Source organism: Xyrauchen texanus, chromosome 41, assembly GCF_025860055.1.
Source record: "Xyrauchen texanus isolate HMW12.3.18 chromosome 41, RBS_HiC_50CHRs, whole genome shotgun sequence".
Lineage (NCBI taxonomy): Eukaryota > Metazoa > Chordata > Actinopteri > Cypriniformes > Catostomidae > Xyrauchen > Xyrauchen texanus.
In genome coordinates, this window is record NC_068316.1 from 24,815,366 (window position 1) to 24,842,273 (window position 26,908).

The 26,908-nt window shown below is 38.8% G+C and overlaps 1 protein-coding gene across 2 annotated transcripts in view; it reads right to left on the reverse strand.

The window, feature by feature from the left end:
- Positions 1-25,630, reverse strand: part of LOC127634008 (neuropilin-1a-like) — a 96,756-nt gene extending 71,126 nt beyond the window's left edge. For both annotated transcript variants that reach the window (XM_052113393.1, XM_052113392.1), the window contains exons 1-2: positions 25,043-25,630; positions 23,211-23,385 (exon numbers count right to left, since the gene is read on the reverse strand). In XM_052113393.1, the coding sequence (XP_051969353.1) occupies positions 23,211-23,385; positions 25,043-25,109 (242 nt within the window). In that variant the 5' untranslated portion in view covers positions 25,110-25,630. The remainder of the gene's footprint in view (positions 1-23,210; positions 23,386-25,042) is intronic.
- Positions 25,631-26,908: the final 1,278 nt, after the last annotated feature.

Here is a 26,908-nt window from a genome sequence, read left to right on the forward strand (position 1 = left end):
ATACACGCTCTACTTCTCCTCAAAATAGAATTGCAACCCTAAAGCTATTAGCTTGTGCTGCCACATAATTGAGACAGCGACAGCACATGTACACACAAAAATATGCATGAACATACGCTACTCTTGTGTCTGTAATAAAAGACAAGAATGGGTGGGTGGTCCCACCACAGTTAGTGAGCAAGATGGAATGAAAACCAAAGCCGATGTGAATGCTCCTCACACAGATCTGTGTGTTTTCAGTCTGTTTGTACAGTACACTGTGCATACTGATTTTATACTTGTGAAATTCAGTTGGGGGTAGGGTCAGTGTGGAATATGATTGACAGCTGGGTCTTGTTTCCATGGCGTTTAATCACCCCGTAACTGCAAGAGCAGCGGGAAGAAAGGAGAGTGAAGCACCATGAGGTGCTGGAACAGTCTCTTCCGTTTCAAAGTATTATGGTGTGGATTATCATTGCTTATTAGGGAAGTACACAGCTAAAAAAATATTTTCTTAAGTAGTTTTAGGGTCTAATGATATAGGTCATCAAGTCTTGTTTTCAGAGAAATACAAAATTTAGTGAGGTTTATGCTTTAAACAAGAAAAAATAAACTGTTTGCCAATTGAATTAATTGAATTTATATTTCAATTACCCCTGCTAGCTTAAAGTAGTAAAAAAAAACACCCATATATATTATGAATATGTATAAAAGCCTAGATATACAATTTAAATTTTCCACCTTTTCCTCCTGCTTCACATTATGGAGGTAAATGTGTGAAAATTTAACGAAGGTGCCACAGACAGCCGAATGTGTGTCGATGTGTTAGCGTATGTCCAGGGACTTTGGAAAGGTGTTAAAATGGGGGTGCATCCCAGACTTTGCTCTCAGTGATATAAAGGTTGGTTTGTTTCACACTGTGGGGGTGGCATGATACTGATGTGTGCGAATGGAGGGGATGGAAAATGATATCCGTGCCGCTCTCTAAAATTGGGTCCCCTGAGGGGCCTGTAATGTAGAGATGACTTCACCCATGTCTCTTCGCTTGGCTGGCCTAATGGAAGAGGCCTAGAACTCCATCAGTCACAGCAGAAAAGAGTGCCACTGCTGTAATACCATATACACACTGAAAGCGCCTTTAAACTGACATGTAAAGCAAGACCACCCCCTCTTCAAACACTTCAAACACGCTATGGAACGTACTGCCGTGAAAATCAATATAACGAAAACATAAACATAGAAACCCACTGCTCTTTTCAGGCAGCTTTATCTAAGCACTCACTGCTCACATGACGTTTGCTGAGCGATGACCTAACTTTATTCGGCTTGGGTCTGCTATTTTGTGCTTGGTGGCATTTTTTTTTTTTTTGCGCATGCCATTCTGTTTTTCATTCCCTACCCTCTTCCTCTCAAGGCCAGCTGTGGAAACAGAGCTACTGCACCCGCACAAACAAGCTCTGTTCTTCTCTTCTCTTTTATCAGTCTGTGCAGGAGAACTGCGTCTACCTTCAGCCCCATCAATGTATAATTTTCCAGGAATCCAGCCAGTGCACTTAAACTTTTACTCACTGGCTTTACAGCACAGTGACCGTAAAAAGCAGCCATTAACACTCCAAAGACTTCTTTTGTTTTCTGTCATCATTCTGGCTCAAGTTTGACTCGTTTACGTAGTGTCAATGGTGTGGAGCACTAGAAGAATGTTTTTTCAAGATAAGAGGATATGACAAACAGATGAAAAGCTTCATGGTGATTATCTTCAACATCATTATTTTGGTGTAATTTGGATGTAAGCCTCTGCATACAAATCTAGACATGTTTCTTGATCATAATCCATTGTTGACAGCCCTACACCATCCCCAACCATAAACTAACTTTAAAATTAGAGAGCAAGGATTGTTTGTAAGGAAAGTTGCTACCATGCACTGCCTAACATTTGCAATTTAAAACTCTCCTTGTCTGTCCAGGACAAAAATTCCATTTAGGGTTCAGGGTTTGGTATAGATTAGGGTAGGGTTGAAGGCTTCAACATCATTCTTATCAACAATCCTTTCCCTCTGCTTTTAGGGGTGTGTTTAGGGTTTGAGTAGGGTTTAGATTCAGGAATATTCTAATAAGGTAAATCATGCTATGAAAATAAGGCTGCAAAGCAAGTTGCTAATTCATACTTTGAAAGTAGAGCATTGCAGTTTGCAGATAATCGGATATTTCACTCAAAGCAACTTGAAAAGGCTTGGTGCAGCAATGTGTGATGCATTTTTACAGTAGCATTCTGGCTCATGAGTGGAGAGCATCAGTCTTGTTCTTGTTTCTCCCTGGTCTCATGGTATACTGCAGTATACCTCCATCTAAAAGCACATAAACAGATATTTTCTCTACTTTAAATCCAAATCAGATAAACCCAAGCACAACCAAATCTTTGAAAAACTGATACAGGCATTACTGCTGCTGATTTTGATGGGTTTAAGAAACCGTTTCCTCCTCAGAAGGGCCGTGTGAATCAAAGGTGTGTTATCAGATTACAGCAGTCTGTCACAGTATTACAGTCACTGTTGCACAACCGTGGTCACAGCAGAGGTAACATTATACTGTACTACAAGCTCTCCATGAGACATAATTTCACTGAGGCTTAGAAACAGCATACAGACTTCCCCTGCCTGCATATACTGTACCTGTTATTTCTTAACACCTTTAGAAATCTTGTTTATTGCATTTTTTCTTATTCAGACATGACACTTGCTCCTTACCACAGATGGACCTTGTTATGCTGAAGTGTGAGGTATAAGAATAAGATGCAGATGGGAATGGGGTAGTAGCCTCAAGGGTAGTGCTGCTGCCATAGAAAAAGTGTCTTTGTGCATTCTAGCCACATTCCCATTCCTTTTTTAAAAGACTACTCAGTACAGGCGAGAAAAGCCAGAACATTCTGCAGAGTCTGATCCCAGCTGTTCCACAAGCTCTGTGTATTCTGAGCACCAGTTTGGCCTTGCTAATCATCTGCAGAGCATTATTGGATTGCCTGCAGATGCCATTTTATATTTTGAAAATGACTTTCTCCCAAGCAGAGCTGTCTGTGTAGAACAGGATCTGCTAATCTATTTCTTTGGAAACTTGCTGGGGTTTGAGACTGGGAGATGAGGTTTGCCATTAACAGAGTGAGAGCAAACAGCAGGGACTGATTTGAAAATGCTGTTTGGCCCCCAAAGTCAAGAAGGGAGGTGTAAAGCACTCTCATCAAGTACCGAGTCGCAATTTCTCAAACCAGACACCTCTCCACCTGCCCCAGGTCTTAAACTTTCTTCTCGCGCCACCTGACCTCCGCCCACTTCATTTTATGGCCCCAGAAGAGACAGCGGACAAATTGTTTTTAATGCATTCCCCCTTTTCTTTCTCACACTCCTCTACCTGTGGACCTCTTCGACTTAGCTGGACTGTTCTCTGAGATTGTGAACAACCATAAAGTCTTCACGCACTCTCACACACCATAATAATGGTGAAAATAGCCTGCCAATCCAAGGGGGAAATTAAAATGAAAAGGATGAATCTAATTCTCAGGCACCTTTGCTCCACTGCCTTGCAATGTGGTAGCAGAAAAGCCAGTCTGCAGGGAGCGTACAGGCCATGCAATCCAAAAGGGTCAGATCATAACTGTAGCTCTTATTCACATGCCTAGCGTTAAAACAATCAACCACAACCTAACAATATATCTCAGACTCAGAGCTTTATAGTGTATGTCCCTACCCAGCAAATCATGGCACTTAAACCCCCATAAGCTTGCACAGAAACAAAATATGACCATAGGCCAAAATGGCTAATATGCATCTCGGGCCTGATCTACAATAGAGTAGATAACATTATCCATTACCATAGTGAAACATTAGGTTCGATGTGCCCTTTACGAAACAATTGCACTTTTCTTAACTCTTCCTTTTAGATGGAGATGGTTGAAGGATGTACAAGTTTTCATTGTTCACAAGAAAGTTTAAACAAGTAAAGCTATAAACAGTTGTGGGATTCTGAACCAACCATCAAGAGCTTGCACAAAAAACAAACAAACAAACACCAACAAACATGTTACGGCCACATGCCTCAAGTGTAAGTTAGTTTTCTGGTTAACATTTCCATGAAGCAAGGATTTTTGTGCTGTTTTAACTACTCAAGCCTTTGGGAGACAAGATAGCTTACTGTTCTACAGTAATTGGCTCCTGAAGCCACTATCTGCGTTTCGCATGACAATAACCTCACCACTGTCAATCACATTGTTAACGAGACAGATGAGGAAAGAATGAGTTGAGTTTGAGACTGGAGTCCAATGTTATTTGAGTACAGAGAATGAGAACAGTCCCCAATGGAGTTATTAACTTACACACGACTGTTGCAGCATGTAGAGGGAAAAGCAATTACCTTAGGCTATGACTACAAAGTTAGCTGTACGTTTTCTGATAACTGTGCAATGGCTTAGCAGTTCTTTTGTTCATTTCTTTACAGAACCTCTTAAAATGACTTTTTGAAACCTGTTCTGTGAGCAACCAACTGTTGAGAAGAACATTCTTTTTGTCTTTCAGGAGAATGTAATCTTTTTTCAAAGAAAAAAAAAAAAAGCGAAGCTTGGGTATGAAAGTCTCTTTGTGTCCAGTATGTGTGGGACATTTTTAAAAGCGTGTCCAAATTTAATATCATTTGATGTGTCAAAATGTTATTGTCTGTTCAATGGCATCCACCCAATAGTCCTGTCTTCTTTCCAGGGGTGTAAAGTAATGAATTACAAATACTCACGTTACTGTAATTAACTACTTTTCCCAAGAAGTTTACTTTTTTAAGTAGTTTAAAAAAACATTTTAAATGCTGTAACTACTTTTACTCCGCTATTTTCCCACTATCTGTATATGTTACTTCCCTGTCCTGATTTTATTGTTATCTATCAACATAATTGGCTAGGGAGAGTCTTGTGACTCCTGGCAAATCAAAACACGTAAAAAACTTGAACGGCAGCTGCAGATCTGGCGCCAACTGTGGAGAATGCCTCAAGCACAGTTTACAGTTGAACATCACAGCAGCACGTGAAAGAGCTTTTCAAAGTGAAAAAGTCCATGACTTCAGAATTGATATGACAGGTGTGGGAGAGAAAAAGATTAATATTTTAGTAAATTTGTGCTAGAAATTCTTCTCTCTGCCCAGTAGATGGCGATATGCATGAAGAATGTGAAAAAATACAATTGAAAGTTAAAGTGGAGATTGACTGAGCAAGGAGGAGAATTAATAGTAAAAAAGGGATTAAATATTGATCTGTTTCTCACCACATCTACCATATCGTTTCTGAAGACATGGATTAAACCACTGGAGGCATATGGATTATTCTACTTTTATGCTGATTTATGTGATTTGTGGAGCTTCAATATTTTAGCACTGATTCACTTTCATTATATGAACCAAAAGACCTGCGATATTCTTCTAAAAATCTTAATTTGTGTTCTGCAGATGAAAGTTATACACATCCAGAATGGCATGAGAGATGAGAGAGTTTTCATTTTTGGGTGAATTATTCCTTTTTAAGTGTGATGTAGCCCCTGTACCAAACAACTTTTCCCATGCCTGCTCTACCTCCTTTATTGTGCAGGACATGACGTACCAAGTGATCCTGCTTATTTCAAATGTTTTTTTGCATTCCTTGCATTGTTTGAACATGTTTTATGCACAACAATAAAGCTCTGTTGGCATTAAGGGAAATTTAGACCCTACACATAAAATTATTTTAATGTAATTGTTTCATACATTACGATTAACGATCGCTGCATTGAAAATAACTTTTACATTTTTTCATTCCTGTTATCATGTATACCTTTTATTTTTTGGAATCAGATTAATGTAGTGTTTATCATAGAGTGTTCATTATAATGAGCTACTCATGAGTACTTTTAAATGAGCTACTATTTTACTCTTACTTGAGTAGTTTTTAGGACAGCTACTTTTACTCTACTCACACTACATTTTTTGAGAAGTAACAGTACTTCTACTTGAGTATGATTTTTCAGTACTCTTTCCACCCCTGCTTCTTTCCAAAACCTGAGCTATCACAGCAGCACCATTTAGACATGGGTGGCACAAACTGCATGTGGTGCAGGGCTGGCGAAGGGTGTGGACATGTCAAGTAGTTCAACACTTTAAAGTAAATTACACCAACCCAGTAGCTACAATCACAGAGATCCTAAGCATCCTTGTTAATGTGTTAGACATATTTTTAGATGATAATACATTTTAAATGGGCGCGATGCAGGAGACCACGCTGCACGCTTTCATAAACAGCAATTATGATTAACATTGATGGATTTAGTGTGTCCGCTTTCATTAGCACTCCTAATTAGGTTGCTCGAGAGCCACAGATTCCCAACAATCACATTAATAAATTCCAGTATTTGGAGAGAATTATTGTGTACTGCTGGCAGTTTCACTACAGTCTTTACACCAAGCAAAACACACCAATGTAAGAGGTATAGCAGTAAAAGCTGAGAAAAAAAAAAGTTTTTTGAGATGTGCACATGTGAAACATGCCACAAAATACATTACTGATAGCATGTTCCTTATAATTAAAACTTTTTTTTTTTCTTTTTTAGCAGGGGGAAAAAATTAGAGGGCCATAATACAAAAGAGCGCACTGTGGTACCATGCTATTGTTAATTCGCCACTAAAATGGTGTACGTCAGCAAACCATACTGTCTCTCCTTACTCCATCAACTGTCATTATCCATTAAAGTAATTTAGATGGAACACAAAACTCTTCAGTTTTGGATACAAAGAAACACAGAAGGCATATTACACCATAAAATGCCCTCATTTAGAGTCTAACATCCTGTTTTCATTCGAGGAAGGAGCAAGTGCAATTAATTAGAATTCTGCCCATGGGGCAAAATGGCTAATATGCATTTACTGATTAAGTGAAGCACGCCGCACTAAACGAGGCGCAGGGTAGAGCACACTAAGGCTACATACAAGTGCCACGCTTCTTTGCTAATGTAAAATCCCTGAATGATCCCATATAAACACAGCTGAATGAGCTTGAGATAGTTCTGTCATCAACCAGCAGGGCAGAATGGATTTCTCATTCTCTGACAGGATATGATGAGGAACTGCCCTATATTGGCTTAACTTCACCTCACCTCAGAGATTTAGCCTTGCTGCAACAAAGAATTGGTGAAGAAAGTTCCTGAAAGTTGTGCAGTAATTTATCTAATGTTTTTGATATAGCAAACTTGATGTCTCCTTGAAGCAACAACATTAGCTTATATGGAGTGCAAATGGAGACTTTTGCTCAAGTTTCCTGCCTCAATAGTTTCAAAAAAGTCTTAAACTGTGCTTAGATTTGCCAAGATACCAAAGTCTGCAATCAAAAGTCACAGATTTCAATATGAACTCAAAAATGTATCATCATACTCTTCCCAGATCAAATTATCTGAGCTATGCTATCCACATTAATTTTATAGATGAAGTCATTGCTTACAGTCAAACTCTTTTTTTTTTTTGGAAGACCAGAAAAGAACTGTGTTAAATCGCCGTTTGGCTCACATTGAGCTGAAATGCCCAAAAAGTGCTGTTTATGGGGTTGAAACTCTCCAAAAATGATTGGAGATTCTGTCTTTTTAAAATTTCCTTCAGGATAATTGGATCAGAAACAAATCAGGATTTGACATGATTTATGATATTTCAAGGATCACCATCATTGTTATCGTGTCTGCTCTAATGAGAAATGCAACTTATGTTATTTTTGAACTTTTCACTAAGGAATCACACAAAACTCTGATCACAAATGGCTGTTTTTTTTTTTTTATATTTCCAGAGTGTAACTGCTGTGACAGAAATTAGGTAAAATATAATCTAACAATGCTCTTATAGGAACCAGAACCCTGCATGATCTAATGGGAAGAATGGGGCCCTGTCTCCACCATTGCAACACAAAAAATAACGTAATATTGCTAAAATTATAAGTAATGCGTTCAAACAAAAAAGGCTACTTTTGTAGTTACTGTTGTCTTTGTGTCATCTTGGACTTACACTGACAGCTTGGAAGCAGCATCATTTAAAAACAATATTTTTCCATTTCAGATGCCATTGTCGAAATGTAGTATTCACAGTCAGCAATGATAACTTTAATCAATGAGTGAACGTGTCAAATAACAGGACTGTTACTGAGATTAAGCGAGTAGTATATGGCTGGTCATTTGATTCTAAACTGGCAGCCCCCAAATGTGTGGACCCTCTTCATGTAGATTAAAACAACTTTTATAAGGCTAATGATATAACTGGAGTCTTTGTTTTAATGTGAGTGGTCACAATTTCATACAAATAGAGCAAAATTACAATTAATGTCTTTAGGAGTTAAACTTTTTTAATGAGGAAAAAATGACTGAGTGCACCTTTAAGTTTAAACATGGAATATTCAATAATTTTGAATATTGAAGTCAAACATTATGATTTACTCTATGTGGGTTAATAATTTAAGCAGTAAAGACGCAAATTGTTTGTCTGATGGTAGTTTTAATTTTCATATGCCGCATTTCTCAGGTATTAAGTGTGTCAAGATGTGTATTCATCAAACTGTCACATGCGCAACATAATCATACATGCCAACTGAACCACATTATAACTTGTTTTGCTTAAAGTTCAGAAAGAGCCAACATAATTTCTTTACTGTAAACCATATACTGCATATCCCTGATAGTAACTTTTATTAACATCTACGAACATTATTACATTATATAATGCTTTTTTTATTGATTCATCTATTAATCAAAGAAAAGAAAAACATATACAAACAGAATCAATATGTCACCCCCATAATATTTAACACCTCTTCAAAAGCTGCCACCCCGCTAGTTAGGACCCAATTTTGTATGTGCTTTTTCTCTATATTGGTGACCGCCCCATCGCTAAAAACAGGGTCTGAGGCAAAATAAAATTTGAGTGCCCAATACCTCACACATAAAACTCTGAATCTTCAACCAAAATTCTTGGATCTTAACACCCCCCAAAACATGGGTTGTGTCTCCATCTTCTGATTGACATCGCCAGCAGGTGGGTGTGCCTTTAAGTCCAAGCCTATACAGTAGAATCTAGAGGGGGTCCAATAGAATCTATGTAAATTCTTGAATTCTATAAGGCGCACCCTTGCTCTCTAGATGCATAATTTATGTTTTTTAGAATCCTAGCCCACATTCTCTCCTCCAATACTATTTAAATCTTTCTCCCATACTCTCTTGAAAGAATTTAAAGCTCCATACCCCAGACTCTGAATTAGCAGTAATACACTGTCTCATGACCTTTTCCAAATGCAGTAATCACCACTCCCAGAGTATCTGCTGCTTTAGGGGGGTGTAAACTACTCCCAAAAACAGTACAAAGCAGGTGGCTCAGCTGTAAATACTTACAGAACTGAGATCTGGGAATCCTAAAATGATTAACCAAATTTTCAAAGGATCTCAACACTCCACTATCATATCGGTCACCGAGTGTAGTAACCCCCCTAACGATCCACTCTGACCAGCAAAAAGGGTACTTATTAATACATAATTTGAGGTTCAGCCATATGCTCTTTTCCCAAATGCCATATGTAAATAAACATTTAAAAAAAAAAATCCACACTGTGCAGTTTACAGTTATGTGCAAATGCAAGACAATGGGGTGTAGCTTAATATCTCCGGTTTGTTTGATAGCATGGCTTTGCAATGGCGAAATAGGGGCAAGAACTTCTGGTTCAATAAAAAACCAGCGAGGGGCTGTCTCAGGTGGAAGCAACCAGTGAGCCAAATGTCTCAGACTGTATGCATATTAATAAAATCAAATCTTGGGTAGGCCTAGCCCACTTTGTCAAACGGCCTATGTAACTTATTGAAATGCATTCTGGGATGCTTACCATTCCAAATGAAGGACTTCACTATGCTATCAAATTGCTTGAAATAAGAGAGGGGGACATCTACAATGACAGATTGTAGCAGGTTGTTACATTTTGGAAAACAATTCATTTGAACAACTTTAACCGTCCCAATCATAGATAAATGTAATGAATGCTCACCTGCCCACATCGCACAAAAATATTTTTATTAAGAGGTAAAAATGTACTCTAACTAAATCAGACAAATTTGCTGGGAATAAAATGCCCAAATACTTAATGCCCTGTTTGGGCCACTGGAAGGTGCCTGGCTGAAAAGCAATCACTGGGCAGTATACTGTCAGAGCCAATGTTTCGGATTTAGCCCAATTGACTCTGTATCCTGAGAACTTAATATATTAATAATGCTGTGGAGGCAAGGCATAGATCTAGTAGGGTCGGAGACAAATAATAAAATATCATCCGCATAAAGCAAAAGCTTATGCGCCCTACCTTCCGCCACCACCCCTGGAAAATTGTCTTCCTTCCTTCGCGGCTGCTAATGGTTCCAGGCCAAGAGTGAACAATAATGAGGAAAGAGCCCTATCCAGAGTAAAATAATCTGAAATTAAACTACATGATGTCTATAAAGTAACTTAATTCATACAAATAAAAGTATTCCCGAACCCATATATTTTCAAAATCTTAAAAAGATAATCGCCTTCCCTTTTCTGCATCAAATAAATGGCAGCGTCCGGAGTATGATCATTCGCCACTGACCACATGCTATTGATGAAATGCTTCTGAAAAATAGTATCAGAAGTGCTGATTTCTTGAAGAAACACAATATCATATTTCTTATGTTTAAGAAAATAAATAACCTTCCTTCTTTTTATGGGGTGCCACAACCCATTAACATTCCACATGGAGAGAGACAATCCACTCATATTAACATTTGAAATTTTGATATATTAGAAAAATTGTATTGTGTGTCAAAAACAAGATTATAAAGTCCACATTCCAATGTTAGAGCAACAAACACATATCAAACTTCCCCCAGAACCAAACAAACAGAAAAAAGAAAAACAGGCACATTAACCCCGCACATGACAGCACCAACTGGCATCCTTCCCTCTAAACTCAAACAGTCCATGTACGCCTATGAGAGCCCCCGCACCAACTTCGCCATCAGATTGCTCAAATCCGGAGCTCTGTCCAAATTTTCTGACAGAATTGCACAACAGAAGATAATCTATAAAACATTTTCCAGCCAATAGGCGGGATAAACACAAAGACGTGTAAATTTATCCACATTACTGTTCTGAAGGTGTGTTCCTCCACAAAACAAACTCCAGCCGGTAGGTGGAACCACCACACACAACACAAAAAAAGGAACAAAGAAGGAGCTCAGTTCCTCGGACGGTCAAGTGAATGTTCAGTGAGTCGGCTCCACTCGGCTATATAGACAGTATCACACAATGACATACTCTTTCATTCCATTGACTTTATGAAGGACATTGGTTGCTGTGGGCATGTAAATATTTTGCAGCCATCCTTAGTATCTATTCTCAATTTGCCCAAAACACCGGTGCAAAAGCGACCTTCTGTTGATGTAAGAGTTTCTTGCATTTTTTGAATCGATCACGTTTCTCTCTTGTCTAATTCGCAAAGTCTGGGAACAAGAAAATGCTGTGGTTCTTCCAAAAAAGCCTTCCTTTATTCTTCTTTATGGGATGATCTTTGAAATTTGGCCAGAATTGATCGGGCCTGTCTCCCTCAGTGGATCTACGAACTGGGACTCTGTTAACTCGCTTGATTTCCAGCTTATGGCCTGTTATGTCAAGCAGACTCGGGAAGAGCTCATCTAGGAATTTCACCATATCTCAGCCTTCTTCGTTCTCAGGAATTCCAACAATTCGGACGTTGTTTCATTGGTTACGATTCTCATGGTCTTCCAACTTTTCCCAAATGCGCTCCAAGTCTATCTTGGTCGCTAGCGGGTTAGTAGCTAATTTCCTCTCCGATGACTCCAGATAATCAATCCGTTTTTCGATGTCCGACACCCTTGTAACCACCATGGAGATTTTAGTCTCCATGGCAGTGATCGATAGACGTATTACAGCAAGATCCTCCAAGTCAGCAATGACCTTTGCCAGCATTGCCTACAATGGCTCGACAGCCGTTCACAAGTCCGACCCTCTCATGGCACCACGCAACTCTCGATGGATTACACTCTTGAAATGGAATAAATAGACTATCAATTAATTGACCACAAAAGCCTTTATCAGCCAAATAACAATGGACAATGCATCTATGTGAACTTCTGCATTTAATCCAGGATGGACTTCAAAGACATTAGTCAATAAAGTTCTTACAAAATCTTTGTTTAAACACTGGCCCTTAACACTTACTATTTTTAACCATGACTTGCACTTCACACAAATAACTAATATTGGCCACATTGTATAATGCTTAAAAATGATTAAAATGGCAGTGCTGCCCATTTCAACAATTGAAATCTTCTGCTCAAAAGAACCCGGAAATGCCTGTGGTGTGATATCAGAGTAATTTCATCTATGCCAACAATTGTCTAATTTGTGTCAATTTTTGTCTTCAAAGAAATTTTAGGAAAAACATCCGAGTTGAATATAACTGAGAACATTAAATCTACAACCTCTGATTTTTGAGACCTCCAGTTTCTCCAGTTGGAATTGCACAAAATTATCAAAAAGGAGCAGAAATATAAAAATAAATAAACAACAGACAGATGAAATTAAATATTAACATACAGCTATTTTAAACATTATACGATCTTATATTAGCAATACACTGTACTGTATATTCACTGTTATTGTACTCTACTAAATCTACTATCTACAGAAAAGCACAACTGAAAAAGAAATGGCACTTTAAGGTGTACAGGGGACACATGTCTTCATTCGGTCTCTGACTGGAGCCCATTTCACTGGCCATTACTAAGAGAATAGCCACCATCTGTACCGTCTTGACATCTGATAGGGGGTATTATTACTGAGCCAGAGTAGCCACAGCAAGGGTCAATGTTTAAGAAGATGAGAATTCAATGTATAGTATAAGATGTGGATTGAGTTAGATGGAAGCAGGTTGTGGGGTAGGGGCAGGGTCAGACGTGCCCTATTTTCCATTAAAAACACTATACCCCCCTCCCTATCCAAGCCCAATGCACCCCAATGCTGACCCAGCAGTGATGGAAGGCAACATGCAAGGCTCCCCTCAGGTAAATCTCTCTTATAATGAGGACAGGATTCATTTCTATTACACAGGGAGAAAATCAGGGTCAGCCTTAAGGTAATACCTTTAGCAATGCTAATCACAATACTAATTATTTAGAGATATACTACAAGATCCTGCAGGCTAGATCCGTGTCACTAGTCCCACAGCGAAAAAGGGAAAGAACAGGCAATTATAAAAGATCTGTATCTACAGTAGTTGCATTATTAAAATAATCCACAAATCTAATTCGGCAAAGCCAGCATGACCTGAAGGACTGGAAATTACCTACTGACTTTCTGAGCAGGGTTAAAATCGTATCCATATAATGACCGCTCGTGAACAGTACATGACACAAAGAGTTACTGGCTTGCATAAAGAAAACAAGACCATTACTAAACTATCTGACCCATATATTTACTGCAGTCTAATGCATGCCCTCTATTGGGTAATGATGTGAATGCTGAGGGAGGTCAAGTAGAGGTAAACATGGGGGTGGTGTCATAGGATAAAAGAGAGATGGAAATGGAAATAGAGAAAGAGAGAGAGAGAGTGAGAGAGAGAGCACCAGGCTCACGGATGTGAGCATGAGGTCCCTCAAGGCTACGTCCTTGGTCCATTTACATTTCTGCTATAATGCCTTGTGTCCAGATCATTCTTTCTTTCAGATGGAAACAGGGCTTATAACTGCACTGAGAGTAATTCAATTAGCTTGCTTTCCTTGTCTGTCTACTGTCTAGTCCCCTCTTCTCCCATTCGTCCCCTTAATCATTCTCCTTTTCCAGGCACATACACTGATAGAGAAGGGGGCAGGGAATGGCTACGTAGTACTCTCCTAGACCAGGTCAGCATCATGACTCACGGGAACAGTGCCATGGTTAATAACAATGCAAAAAATTAGGTCTATCACACTCACCCACATCCTTCAGATGACAAATTCTGATTTCAATTAATGAAGAATGAAAACAATGGAGGAATCTTTGCTCTGTAAAATCTCCCACGTTTGTTTCAAGGTCTAGGCATTTGACAAATTATCTTTTTCTTTTTGTGTCCAATTCGTTATCAGTGAAGTTGTCTCTTCATCTCTTATCTTTCCTTACAGGGCATCCGTTCTCTCTATAAGGGAAATGAAGCTTGTGCAATCGCACACTCTAGAGTGCACATGCTGAGAGAACCAGGTGGCATGTTGTTTTCTTTCCTTTGCAATTTGGTTCCATTCCGATGCAATACAGACAATATATGAGCATGCATATATGTAGTGTCTTGTCATGCAACAGCTAGATCAAAGCACCAATGCCAAAGTTTTGAGGGCAAACAGACCTCTCTGTTACAAACCCACACTGACCCTGCTAACTTGAAGACTTCACCAAATTTAATTAACTCAGTATTCATGCTTCAATTGCTGGAAATTGGCGAAGATGAGAGGATAGGAAGGACTCACAGACTTAAGCTGGCATCAAGGCTGACACATTACAAGAGCAATAACATCCCACCAAGGGATTGATTTAAAAGCAGGTAAATTAGCTATTTAATAGTGCAAATTATAGTGTGAGATAATTGCCATCTTTGCGCACAAACAAACCCCCTAAAATGAACATCAGCCCGTTGAAAGACAAGACCAAGAGAAAAGCAAACACAAGGGGTGGCAAGCATTGTGTGAACTGCCTCAACTCAATCAGACAGCGCTTTGCCCCATTCATCACTGTCTCTTTCCAGCCATCAAACTCATTACTGACATTGTCGAGGACAAAACGAAGATGGACGTCCCTTGGTTACACTCAAATGAGAATGAGATCTCACAACCTAAATTTACCACAAAAGACAACATCTTCAATACAAATTGAAAAACTCACTTTGCAGTCTAAGCGTGGGGCCCAAGTGGAGCTGAACCATGCCAAACACAAATCCCTGTTCAACTGGTCCCTTAAGCTCAGAGCGGTGAGGGCTGAACCATAGCTGGGCAGGAGCCCCATCAGTCAAAAATAATGGGTCATTTGTGGCTCTGGCAGCAAACTAAACAAGGCCAGCATGGTGCATTAGCTTTCCAACAGCACTGCATCAATTAAAGCTTATATCCTCTCTGATGTTCTCCAGGGGGGCTTTAAAACCAGGTTGTCTTGAAACAGATCTTTAACCAAACTCGCAGAGAACCTCAACCATTGGTTTCACAGCAGTGGTAATTTCTCCACATTTGCTCTTTCCCTGTAAAGAGTTCCTCATTTGGGTCTTTGCATGGAAACTTGACCTGATGCTAATGAGGTTATGCTTCATCCAAACAACCTCTAAGATGTATATTCCATTGTGTTTTGTACATAATGCATGCAATGCAATAAATGTGTACCTTGTGTAATTAGGGCTGTCAATTTAATGCTAATTTAGTGTGATTAATCATGTAAAAAATATAAAAAACAATTTTTTTTTATATAAAATATTACTGCAATTATTAATACCCCTGACCCTTACATAAATTACGGAATAGAATTACATATTTTTCTATCATAGGAGCAATTCAAGCATGAAATCAAGCCACTTTTTGTATTGTCTAATGAATACTTTATTCGTATGCCACATTAATGCTATATATTTAAATCTGATTATTGTATTTATTATATTTATAATAATTCAAGTTAATGTGTATTAATTTTATAGAATTACCTTTATTTGGGGGACTTTTTCTTCAAATATAGATATGTGAACAAATAAACAAAAAAACAAAAAAAAAAAAGGAAAATTGTTAAAATTGAAAGTAGATTACCTGGTCTGGGCTGTTTTGTTATTTTTTGTTGTTGTTATCTTTTGTAATGTTGGTGAGGTCATCTAATTTGTACATTTTTTTTATTATTATAAGAATGGGGTAGGAGTTTATAAGATTTTTATTTTTTTTTCTTCTTCCTACTCCTGTTCTTTTTGTCATGTAATGTATTTTTGTTGTGTTTGTTGGATTTGTTAAATTGCTGTTGTGGCATTTCGTGTTGCATTACCATGAAAAGAGAATACATAAATAAATGAAATGAAATAAATGATTAATTGCAATAATTTTGACTAATTAATCAACATGTCATGTAATTTATTTAATTAAAATTGTAATTGATTTATAGATTATTTATAGCCCTAGATTAAATATAAATATAATATTAAATGTTAATATAAATATATATATATATATATATATATATATATATATATATATATATATATATATATATAAATAAAATATAATAGTTAAAAGGATTTAAAAATTGTATTTACCCCATGAAATGTTGGTCCAAACCAATATTAATTTCTTTTTTCCATACAATGAAGGTGAATGTTAACTGAGACCTTCAGTCCCTAACATTCTGTCAAGTATCTCCTTTTGTGTTCCTTTGGATGAAAAAAGGTTGTATGGGTTTGTGACAACATGAGAGTGAGTAAATGATGACCAAAGTTAGATTTTTGGGTGAACTTAACCCATGTGCAAAATGTATAACTAAAATAATTTAGGGTTCTGATCGTGTGACTTGTGAAACATCTGAGATAGAAAAAAAAAAGCTAAACTAGCAACAAGATTTCTTAGCTGTGGCAGCTCACAGCAGAGACAGCAAAAATTCCATATTGGAGAGGTTGTTCTGCCTGGAAAGCAGGCAAGGCTTTTGCCAAATTCCCTTTAGAAACTCCATTATTCTTTTGTCAGTGTAGGGAATTTTGGGGGATTTGTTAATGTCTACTATGCTTTACTGTGAGAAAGGAGGAGGTTTGTTATTCCTTCATTAATGCCTAATTGATTTTTCTCACTCCTTTGAGCCCCCCTTTTTTCAAAGCTGCAGTTATCCACCTCTAACTTGCATGTCTTGTGGGGTTTTATTTGAATTTTTCCCCTTTCCTCATCCTGTCCTCCCTTCAGCCTCCCCCTCTTCATCCACTCACTTTCTAACACTCTCCTCCTTTTCTTCCCCACTTCCCTGCTTCATCACTCTCTCCACCCTTCATAGATAAGCTCACGCTGAGCAGCGAAGTGCCTGGCTTTTCTGGGAGAGAGACGGAGGGAGAGAGTGAATGAGGAGGACATGAATCAAGCCAGTGACAGAACAGCAGGGAGGACAGCAGATGTCACAGAGAGAGAGAGCTTTTCAATCAGCCCGTCCTTCCAACACACGGGCCAAGGTGAAGCGCTTTACCGGCGGAAAACCCCTTGCCCTGACACACACACAGAAACACACATGTAGATGATACATACCGCTTTAATCTCCCTCATTAAGCAGGCCACTTTACAACCGCTTGTCATAAGTGTCATGCGAGAGGGTTAGAGGGCCAAGGAGAAAATGAGGTTATCAATGCATGCCAAAGAGTGAGTAAGGAATGGCCAATGGGAAGAAAAAGAAATTAAACAAAGTAAATAAGAGAGAGAGAAAAAAATGCCACCAATATCTCCAAAATGATTTGAGGTTTTTCTCTGAAAATCTTGTGCATCTTGTCCAATCTTGTCTTAACTACAGCTCATGTTTTGTGATCTGTGCTCAACAGTACATATAAGCTTACGTGGGTGCTTGTGTGTATGTTTTCCTATGTTTATGTCTCGTTCTCCATCTGGACTGGCTTTATAGCAACACCACCTCACTCTTTCTCCACATGACAGATGCTGCCTGCTTTCATCTGTACACAGAATCTAATGCAATACCAGAACAAATGTGAGTTAGAGGCAGTCTAGGGACAAGAAACAACCTCCCAACACTGCAAAACTGCTCAGAGCAGTAGCAAAAGTCCCTGCTTTCTTTCTCCTCTTTGGCACAAAGCATGTCAACCATTACAGGACAAAAAATGTTGTCTTTGTGAAAAGAAACAGGAGTGCTACACCTGTTTTACAGCCACAGAATGAGTCAAGAATGGCCCTCTGCCTCTCATCAACAGCTCACGAATGGCCGGGGTCATCTTGGTGTTGCTTTTGATCCTGCTAACGCTTCCCTGACCCTCACTGAGAATAGATTGTCAAGTTTATGTTTGTTAACAGCGGCCATAAGTATTTAAAACAATCTCTGTCAGCCCAGGCCTTCTACAGTGCACAGAGGTCACAAGATTCCCTGCCTTTTAAAACCCTTGCTGGGTGAGGATGAAAGCGGCCCTTGTGCATTCCAAACTTCTTTAGTTTGCCCTTCCGTGACAACCGCTGATGAATGATCAAGCCATCCGGCTCTCTCCGTGTTTACTTGTGCTATGGAGGAGAGGAGAGGGACAGTGTTGGGTGTCAGGATGATGCAGGGAGAGTCACGGTTGTTCTCAACCTGGCTATGGTACCTCTCAGTGGGGGACTGGAGACTCACAGGGCCCCTGCTCCACTGGAGCACACAAAAACCTGCATGAGTTAAAGAGATGTGCTGATATTTAAGCACCAGAGAGATCTCCTGTTTTAGTCTTTCTCTTCATTTTTAAGTTTTGGTTGCTCTTTCTTTAACATACAGTGGGGTCCAGAAGATTTCTTTTTTCCTTTTTTTTACAATTTCTTGGTTATCAAATATAAGCACATTTGTTCAGATTGACCATGTTAACTCTTTTGTACAAAAGGTTAGATTGTGGACGAGAAACAGATCAATATTTAAGTCCTTTTTTCTTTTACCATAAATTCACCCAAAGAGCTGAAATATTCTTCTAAAAATCTTCGTTTGTGTTCTTCAGAAGAAAAAAAGTCATCCACATGAGTGGATGGAGTGTGGGTGAGTTAATGATGAGAGAATCCCTTTACGGTACTTAAAAGTGATGGGGCCAGTCCATAAACTTTAAAATACACATTATACATATTAACATGATTTTAGTGTGATAAAATTGCTTACAAACCTTATCTGTGTAAAGTTAGAACTAATATTAACTTCGCTGTCATGATGACATAAAGCCTGTAAACCCTGTAATCTGGCAAAATGCTGTAACACAGCTAAATCCCTGATTTTGTGACACTAAAAACATATTCACGTAAATAGTGTTTACGTTTTCTGGCTATATGTTTGAAATTGTGTGTATTTAAATGTTTATAGACTGTTTACCATTAGTATCTCTATGACTCATCAGCTTTGTCCTCGTCTCCGAGCAACACATATCCAGGATGTGTGGTTTGTGTGGCTAGCCAAGAGCGTATTTGCTCACTCTGCAGGACATGTGGTGCTTTGTGGGCTGACCCAGCAGGGTGGCTCTGAAGGTGGGTCACTGTTAGGAGAAGTAGCTGAGCTTTCAGGCTTTGAGTTACCACGGTGACAAGGACCATTCTCAAGCATGTGTTCTCTGAATATTTTCCTCCATACCAACCGGCTATTGTTGAGGATTCTCTGACAAGGTACAAAATATAAATGGCTATAAACGGAAAAGCTTTTCTCTTTGAGCGATGAAGCTAAGTCCTTTGCGTTGCTTCAGCAGTTCCTCTGTCCAGTGGTTCCCCTCACCACTTCAAGACAGAAATCTTACAATGGTTGGAAAATGTTTCCAGTTTTTGTATGGTCAGCGAATTGGGGCGCATCAATGATTCATAGCGCTGTCAGGGGGATGTGTTATCTGCAGAGGTCAGTCTCTGACACAACTTGACACACATACACACACAACACACACTGCGATCTCACTGAAATCCATTGGCTTTAGTAACACTAAACACACCAGTATGACATAACCAGCCTCTTCCACTAAGATATTTTTGTAGTCAAACCAGGTTATTTTGAAAAAATAAATAAATAACACAAAACAAATAAATACATGTAATCCATTTTGCTAACTTCTGATAGACTTACAACTTCTCTCCAAAACCCACCCTCCAAATACATGTCAGCAAACCCATGAAAGGCAGAAGTTTAAAGAGCGTTCTCTGATTAACTAAAGAAATAGTTCACCCAAAAATTTAAATTCTCTCATCATTTATTCACCATCATGCCATCCCACAAAAAAGCACAAAAAGGAAAAAGTAATCCATAAAACTCCAGTGGTTAAATCTTTGTCTTCAGAAGCGATATGATAGGTGTGAGTGAGAAAAAAAATCAATATTTAAGTCCTTTTTTTACAATAAATTCTCTTCCTTGTCCAGTAGGTGACGATATGCACGAAGAATGTGAGTCGTCAAAAACAAAACTAGAAAAATGTGAATGTGCAGATTTATTGTAAAAGGGACTATCATATTGCTTCTGAAAACACAGATTTTACCACTGGAGTCATATGGATTACTTTTATGCTACCTTTATATGCTTTTTTGAACTTCAAAGTTCTGGCCAACATTCATTTGCACTGTATGGAGCTACAGAGCTGAAATATTCTTCTAAAAACCTTTGTTTGTGTTCAGCAATAGACAGAAAGTCATATACATCTGGGATGTCATGAGGGTGAGTAAATAATGAGATGATTTTAATTTTTGGACTATCCCTTTAACTAAGGCTACCATATTAATTTCAATCCAAACATTTGTTTGAACAATCAAACATTTGTTTAGTGAATGTCAACTTTCTGCTCACACCTCAAGGTAACATCTCAATGCTACGGATCCTTGATCTTCTCCAAACTGTGAGAAAGTCAAACATGTTTTGTCCACGAAGTTCATTTAAGATTTATTCTCTTTTATTCCTCATGCGATAAATCCATTTCCCCTCAGCAAACAAAAATTCTGTGACATCTTTATACACGTACAATACTAAAGGCTGATTGGGCAGTTGTTGTTTTTTTTCACAAGTGGACATGAAGCATTTCTTGTTTGCTTTGTTGATAATGGACATAATATGCTGAGCATGTGCATTCCATTTGCTGCTAATTAGATTGCAAGCGGGGCACTGAAGCGTGTGTTGTAGATTCCCTCCCTCGGCAGTCCATCTGATAAAGAAGCCATTTCGGCCAGCAACAGTTTCCATAATGCAAGAGGCCCTTAATGTGTGTCCAGCTGAATCTAGGAGTCAAGAAACACCCCCTAATCGGCAAAAGCCAGATCCACTAAACAGATGACTATTTGGTCTCCAAATTGAATTAGCGATTTAGCGAAGGGGGGTGGGTGTTGGAGTCCATCTCTGCCTCTCATAACTTTCAGACAATCGCGACGTTTGAATGGCCGTTCTCCACAGCGATTTAATATGATAGCTTGGTCTTGAAGTGCAGAGATTACAGAGTGAAACTAAAACCCAGTGAAAGGCATGTGTTGCCTTAAGGAGAAAATACAACCACAAAACGTTGTAGGGTAAGAAAGGCCTGGAGGCCAGAAATTCAGTGCTAAGGGCATGAATGTGTCTTCAAGTTAGCTCTTCGTGTCACTTGTACTGCCGTTTTATGAACCGTGACCACATTCCCAGGCATAATGCAAAACCAAGAATAACAATGACATTTGGCAAATAGTACAAAGACCATAAGGGTATACAACAGGTAAAATGAGTACCCTATAAAGCCACTCAAATAACTGTTGGGTAATGAAAAAATTAAAATAATACAAGGCACTGCAAACAAACTTCATTCATGAACATGCAACAGACATTTAAAAGATCACAGAAATGTGACTTTGGGTTGTTTCTCATCGTATGCCTTCTGATGACTTGGAATATGATGCAGATATCGGATAGACTGCTTTTAAGATCCTTTTGGGTCCTTTTTTAAGCTTTATAGTGAGGCACTTAACACTGCCGTTGAATTGAAAAGAAGGACCGTGATATACAGTAGAGTAAAATTTCTCTTTTGTGTTCTGCATAAGAAAGAGCTTTTCATTTTTGGGTGAACTATTCCTTTAAAGTCAACATGAAATAGCAATCACAACACACTTTACTTCTCTTAAAGAGATAGTTCACCCAAAAAATGACAATTTTCTAATAATTGGCTCACCCTCATGCTATTTCAGATGTCTATGACATTCTTTCTTCTGCAGAACACAAACAAAGATTTTAGAAGAATATCTCAAATATTGTTAATTCATACAAAGTTAATGGTGACCAGATCTTTGAAGCTCCAAAAAACACATAAAGGCAGCATAAAAGTAATCAAAACAACTCCTATGGTTTAGTATGTCTTCTGAAGCGATATGATAGTTGTGGGTTAGAAACAGAAACAGATCCTTTTTTACCATAAATCTCCACTTTCAATTTCAAATTCAAAAAGACCATGAACACGTATTAAAAAAAGTAAATATGGTCAATTTTGACTTAAACTGGAAGTATTTTAGTAAAAAGTCCCATTTGCAGTGCAAAAACACTCCATTATCCTAATTTATCCTATATAAAATGCCCTTTACACCTCAAAGAGCTCATGTTAAACTCAGATGAAGTCATTTATATCCACTGACTGCCTCGAGGGCTAAATCTGCAATTCTTTAACTTGGCTTGTTCGAACACAGGAAAACCATTGCTGGATAATTTCATTAGTAGTGCTCATTATGTCCTCACCTACATTGTCCCCTGGTCGAAGACCGCGCGTGTGTGTGTGTTTGTTTGTGATAGGCAGGTTTCTGCTCGTTTCTGGACATTGAAACCTGAACCCTCCAAAGAAACTGACCCCCTATGAGCAGACAGTGCGAGGTCATCTGGGGCAGTAAATCTCTGTAGGTTTACATGGCCATAAAAAGGTAAAGATCCTGATAAACGGTGCCATTAATACGAGGCATTCAGCTAACACAAAGGACTCCAGGCGGAAGACTATCCGGTTGGAGGGGATACAGTAACAGAGCCAACCACACTCTCTGAAAGTACAATGATGTCCCTCAGACCCACCAGCTCAAACAAAGGAAACAGACGGAAAGAGGAGAAAGAGGGAGAGAGAACAGTACTGGAAACTAAACCATCCAAACCACAAGTCAACTGTTGAATCATGATGGTCATAACACTACAAATCAGCTTTTAATGCCTTCTGGAAAACCTGGAAGTGTTATGGTTTTACCTATTGGCAACACATCAATTGCCAACACAATATGTTAAAAGAAACTCCAGCCCATAGGACTAAGTGAAAAGGCATTGTCTTAAAGATGTGTTTTATAACACTTAAACAGAAAATACCGGCAGATATAAAAAAAATTGGGGGGAGGGGGGGAATCAATGAAATCAACACCACAGAAAGCAGAGCGCTTATGAGACACTCAGTCATGAAGAATGTCTTGAACATACTGAGGCACAGCCAGCAGGTGGCGCACCTCCACACAGAATCATAAATCCAGAACACTCACTTGCACTCCCGGTCCTCCAGGTCAAAGTGCGGGTTGAAGTTGATCAAAATCCTCTGGTTCGGTCCAGGAGCCGTAATCACCCATATGCATTTCTGAGACGGGTAGTAAGACACCGGATAACCGGGTGAGGTGAGGTAATTTGCGTTTAAGATTCTGATATTACCCCCACATTTGTCTGAAAGAAATGAAAAGGAGACATTATAACAGCACGAGACCAAAAACAATAACAAGAAAACAAATATAAAAGTTAAGTGTTTCTTTTTCTCCCGGTTGGCTATTGCTCTCCACACTTCATGTGACATTATGTTAGCTGCTGGATTATTTTTGAACACTAAATGGACAATACTGCTACTGTAGTTTGACACGAGGCAATGCCGTTTCTCTTCAGAAGTATTTCATTAGACCTATTTCTCAGCTCTAAATAAAGGCTTGGTGGTTTTATGTCATTATGTGGTAGGGAAGTATGGTTCCATATTTTGTTATGCACTTTCATAAACTCTTCATCTAATCAACACAATTTCATAATATCAGTTTGGCTGTAAACAAACAAACTGGAGGAGAAATATCGTATTTATCCGAGTTGTGAAACGCTTGGGCGTTCTGACAATATATAACAAAAGCTTCAATGTTATAATGTCCACAAAACACAATCTATGATAGAAACCGAGCTCAAGATATTTGAATGTCTCTCTGAGGATCTGGATACAAATCTCCAGGCTTAAATGAGTACAAAGTTCAATCCATGTGAAATATAATTGCACTAGACCTTTTTATGACTTAATGTAACATTTGGGACGAAAGGTTAATATTGGTGAAATGCTTAGACATATGGGACGAAAAGAAGCACACTATTAAAGTTGTATTTTCAAAAGCTGTGATTTGGTACATGTAATAGATGAATCATTATTTTAATTCAGGAACTTATAGCATGACCTTTTGGCCCATGTGCTCTTTGGTGACTTGGAGACCCTCTTTGATGTCCAAATCTGTGTGAAAGTTAATATTTGAAAGAAATCCCGTTTGAAAGCTTCTAGACTTCATGAAACATAGTGAACTTACTTTCCGTAAACGCAACTAAGTTCCCAAAAGTTTATTAATCAAACAATATAAAACAACTTATAATAAAATAACATAATAAAAAAAAAAAACATTTACACTTTAAAATGGGCCGGTCAATAATAGCCTAACACTTCCCAAAGTTATGCGCGGGACATTTTACACTATAAACTTATTTAGGCTACATTTTGTATTATTATTTTGAATTGTTATTCGTAATATCAGTACAATTAATAGAGTTAAGTTTAATATTCCCTAGTTCGCACCATAACGAATAACTGATTAAAACAATCGTCCATAATTATAATAGTTTGTCAGGATTATAGTGAGGGAAACAAAACTTTTTTTTTAAGTTATAAGGCGAACATTAAACTTTTGGGTAACACTTTATAATAACTTTCATTAATAAGTCATAATCAAACATTATATGCTTAACCAATCGGTTATTCAAAACATTTTGAACGTACATTAGCTACTGATCTATTAAGCTTTATAATGTAATACTGTTTTAATGTCATTAATGAATGTTATTTTAATTCGTAAACAGCAGTATAGACCGTGATCCGGTAGTGCATTCAGTCTGTATTGGAAAGAATATTACATTAATATTAGATTAGGGAAAATGGATTTGATTGGCACTCAAGTGTCAGAAACTAGACGGCAGGTGAGAGCAGGTGAACTGGAGTCTCAGACTCTTGTCAATATGTTTTTTCCCCCTTCTTCTGAATAATCACACCGTATAACAACACAGTTAATCAGATTGTGTTGACACTCACCATTTTTTAATGCATTGGCAATGAGAAAGTTTCCCGTAAAGACGATAAACACTAATCCACAATGCATCCTCGATTCCTAGAGTTCTGGATGTGGAAAATAAAAATGTGAGGGGGAACAGATAAAAAGATATTAAGGAAATCCTTAAGTGGTAGAATAGGGATAATTCCTCTCGCGGGTCTCTAGTTTGGTAGAAAGGAAACCAAAAGAAGAAGAAAACGGGATTGAGGGCTAGAAATGTGGGTTTCTGTGCGTCTTCAGGTCGCTTGCATCCTGCCATTCAGCTCTGGTTTCCTCTGCGCTCTCCCAGACGCGGTCCTCTCTCCTTTGCCATTTCCTTCTGCCTGTTAAAGAATGACAGAAAACAAAAACGTTGCAGCTCCTCAAAATAGACGACCAAACGGGCGTAATCCTGTGCGTACAGTGAGCGAAGGAGATGGGGCGCAGATCGTTTGTATACTTTGGCTAAAAGTGGCTTGGATATACAAACCAGCCTCCGCGTAGTAACCGGCGTTCTGCTTAGTCTCTAAATCTGATTTGGGAACACAAACATCTGGCGATTGGCTTTGCCATAACAGCGTCTTAAACAAGGGATACACCCCCTAAATTACAATCGCTTCTCTTCTTCCCAGAGTTTGGTGCGCTGCCTCACTGCTCGTGTGCCAGGCGCGCAGGGCATTCTCATTGGTTTGATTACACATATGCAAAGCCCGACCTATATGGAGCCCAACCTCTCCTATAAAAGAGTCCAGAGACCCAGAGCTGGCTCTGAGACACTGTCCAGCCCTCACACATCTCAAACCTCCGCGATCAGTGGTAGTAGTGTGGCACGGGTGCTGTATTTGGAAAGAGAGGGATTCCTCGACACGACTGATGAGATAGTAAACTTGCTTACCAAAATAAAATGGCAAAACAATTCATTTACTTACAAAAATAAATCTCTCCACATAGCCTATGTATACTGACATATGTATTATTATAGTTGCACTATACCGCGTTCAGTATGGCACAAATCTTTTCACCAATATGAGGGAAAACATAAATGTTCTTAACGACGATAATTTCACAGATAAAAAATAAATAAAAATGAATGGAAATCTGACCATTCACTGAAATCTGTTGCAACCATGCCTGTGTCCTTTCATTGCATGACTCCTTCAAACGCGTGTCTCATCCATAAATACAAATGAGCTATCGGGAAACTGAGAGGAGACTTGCGCGTTACGCAGCAGTACGGGAATGTGCAATATACAGTTGGTCGCAAAATTACGCATAGACTTCGCTTTCGTGCGCAACGGTGTAGCCTATATGAATCCTCTCTGTTAAGACAAACAAGCAACACTTGCCTATAAGCTGTCAAACCAGTTTGCTTAAAATCCAGTAGCTACAGTGCGATCCGGTAACCGCTGTGCTTGCTAAGCCCGTTATCTTCTCCTGCCCCTCCAAACGAAACAGTGCCTCCCCAAATCCGTAAACATCAGACTCAACCCTGATCACGTCTCCAAAGAAGAGTCAGTCCTTCGCAACTACTGCATACCCTTCTGTGTTGCGCAGCACCAACCAGCCACCGCCGTAATCAAAGCGAGGAAAGACAGTACGCTTTCTCAACAGGGTCTAACTGCAAGCTTAGGGTGAACGTGGGCTTATTGATGCAGTCATTCAAAGAGGTCAATACCGAAAGCCGGGACCAGAGAGAAGGTGATGCTCCGCTTCATTCTTGAGAAAATTAGTTTTGCGCTCCGCTAGAGCGCTGCCGAGAACGGGAGTCCATCCTGTCTCACGCCCATGTTCATTGAGGCTGCCCCGGCAAGCTGCTATACAAACTACACAAGCACACTGGCTGCTGTATGAAACTTTCTTGTAAAATA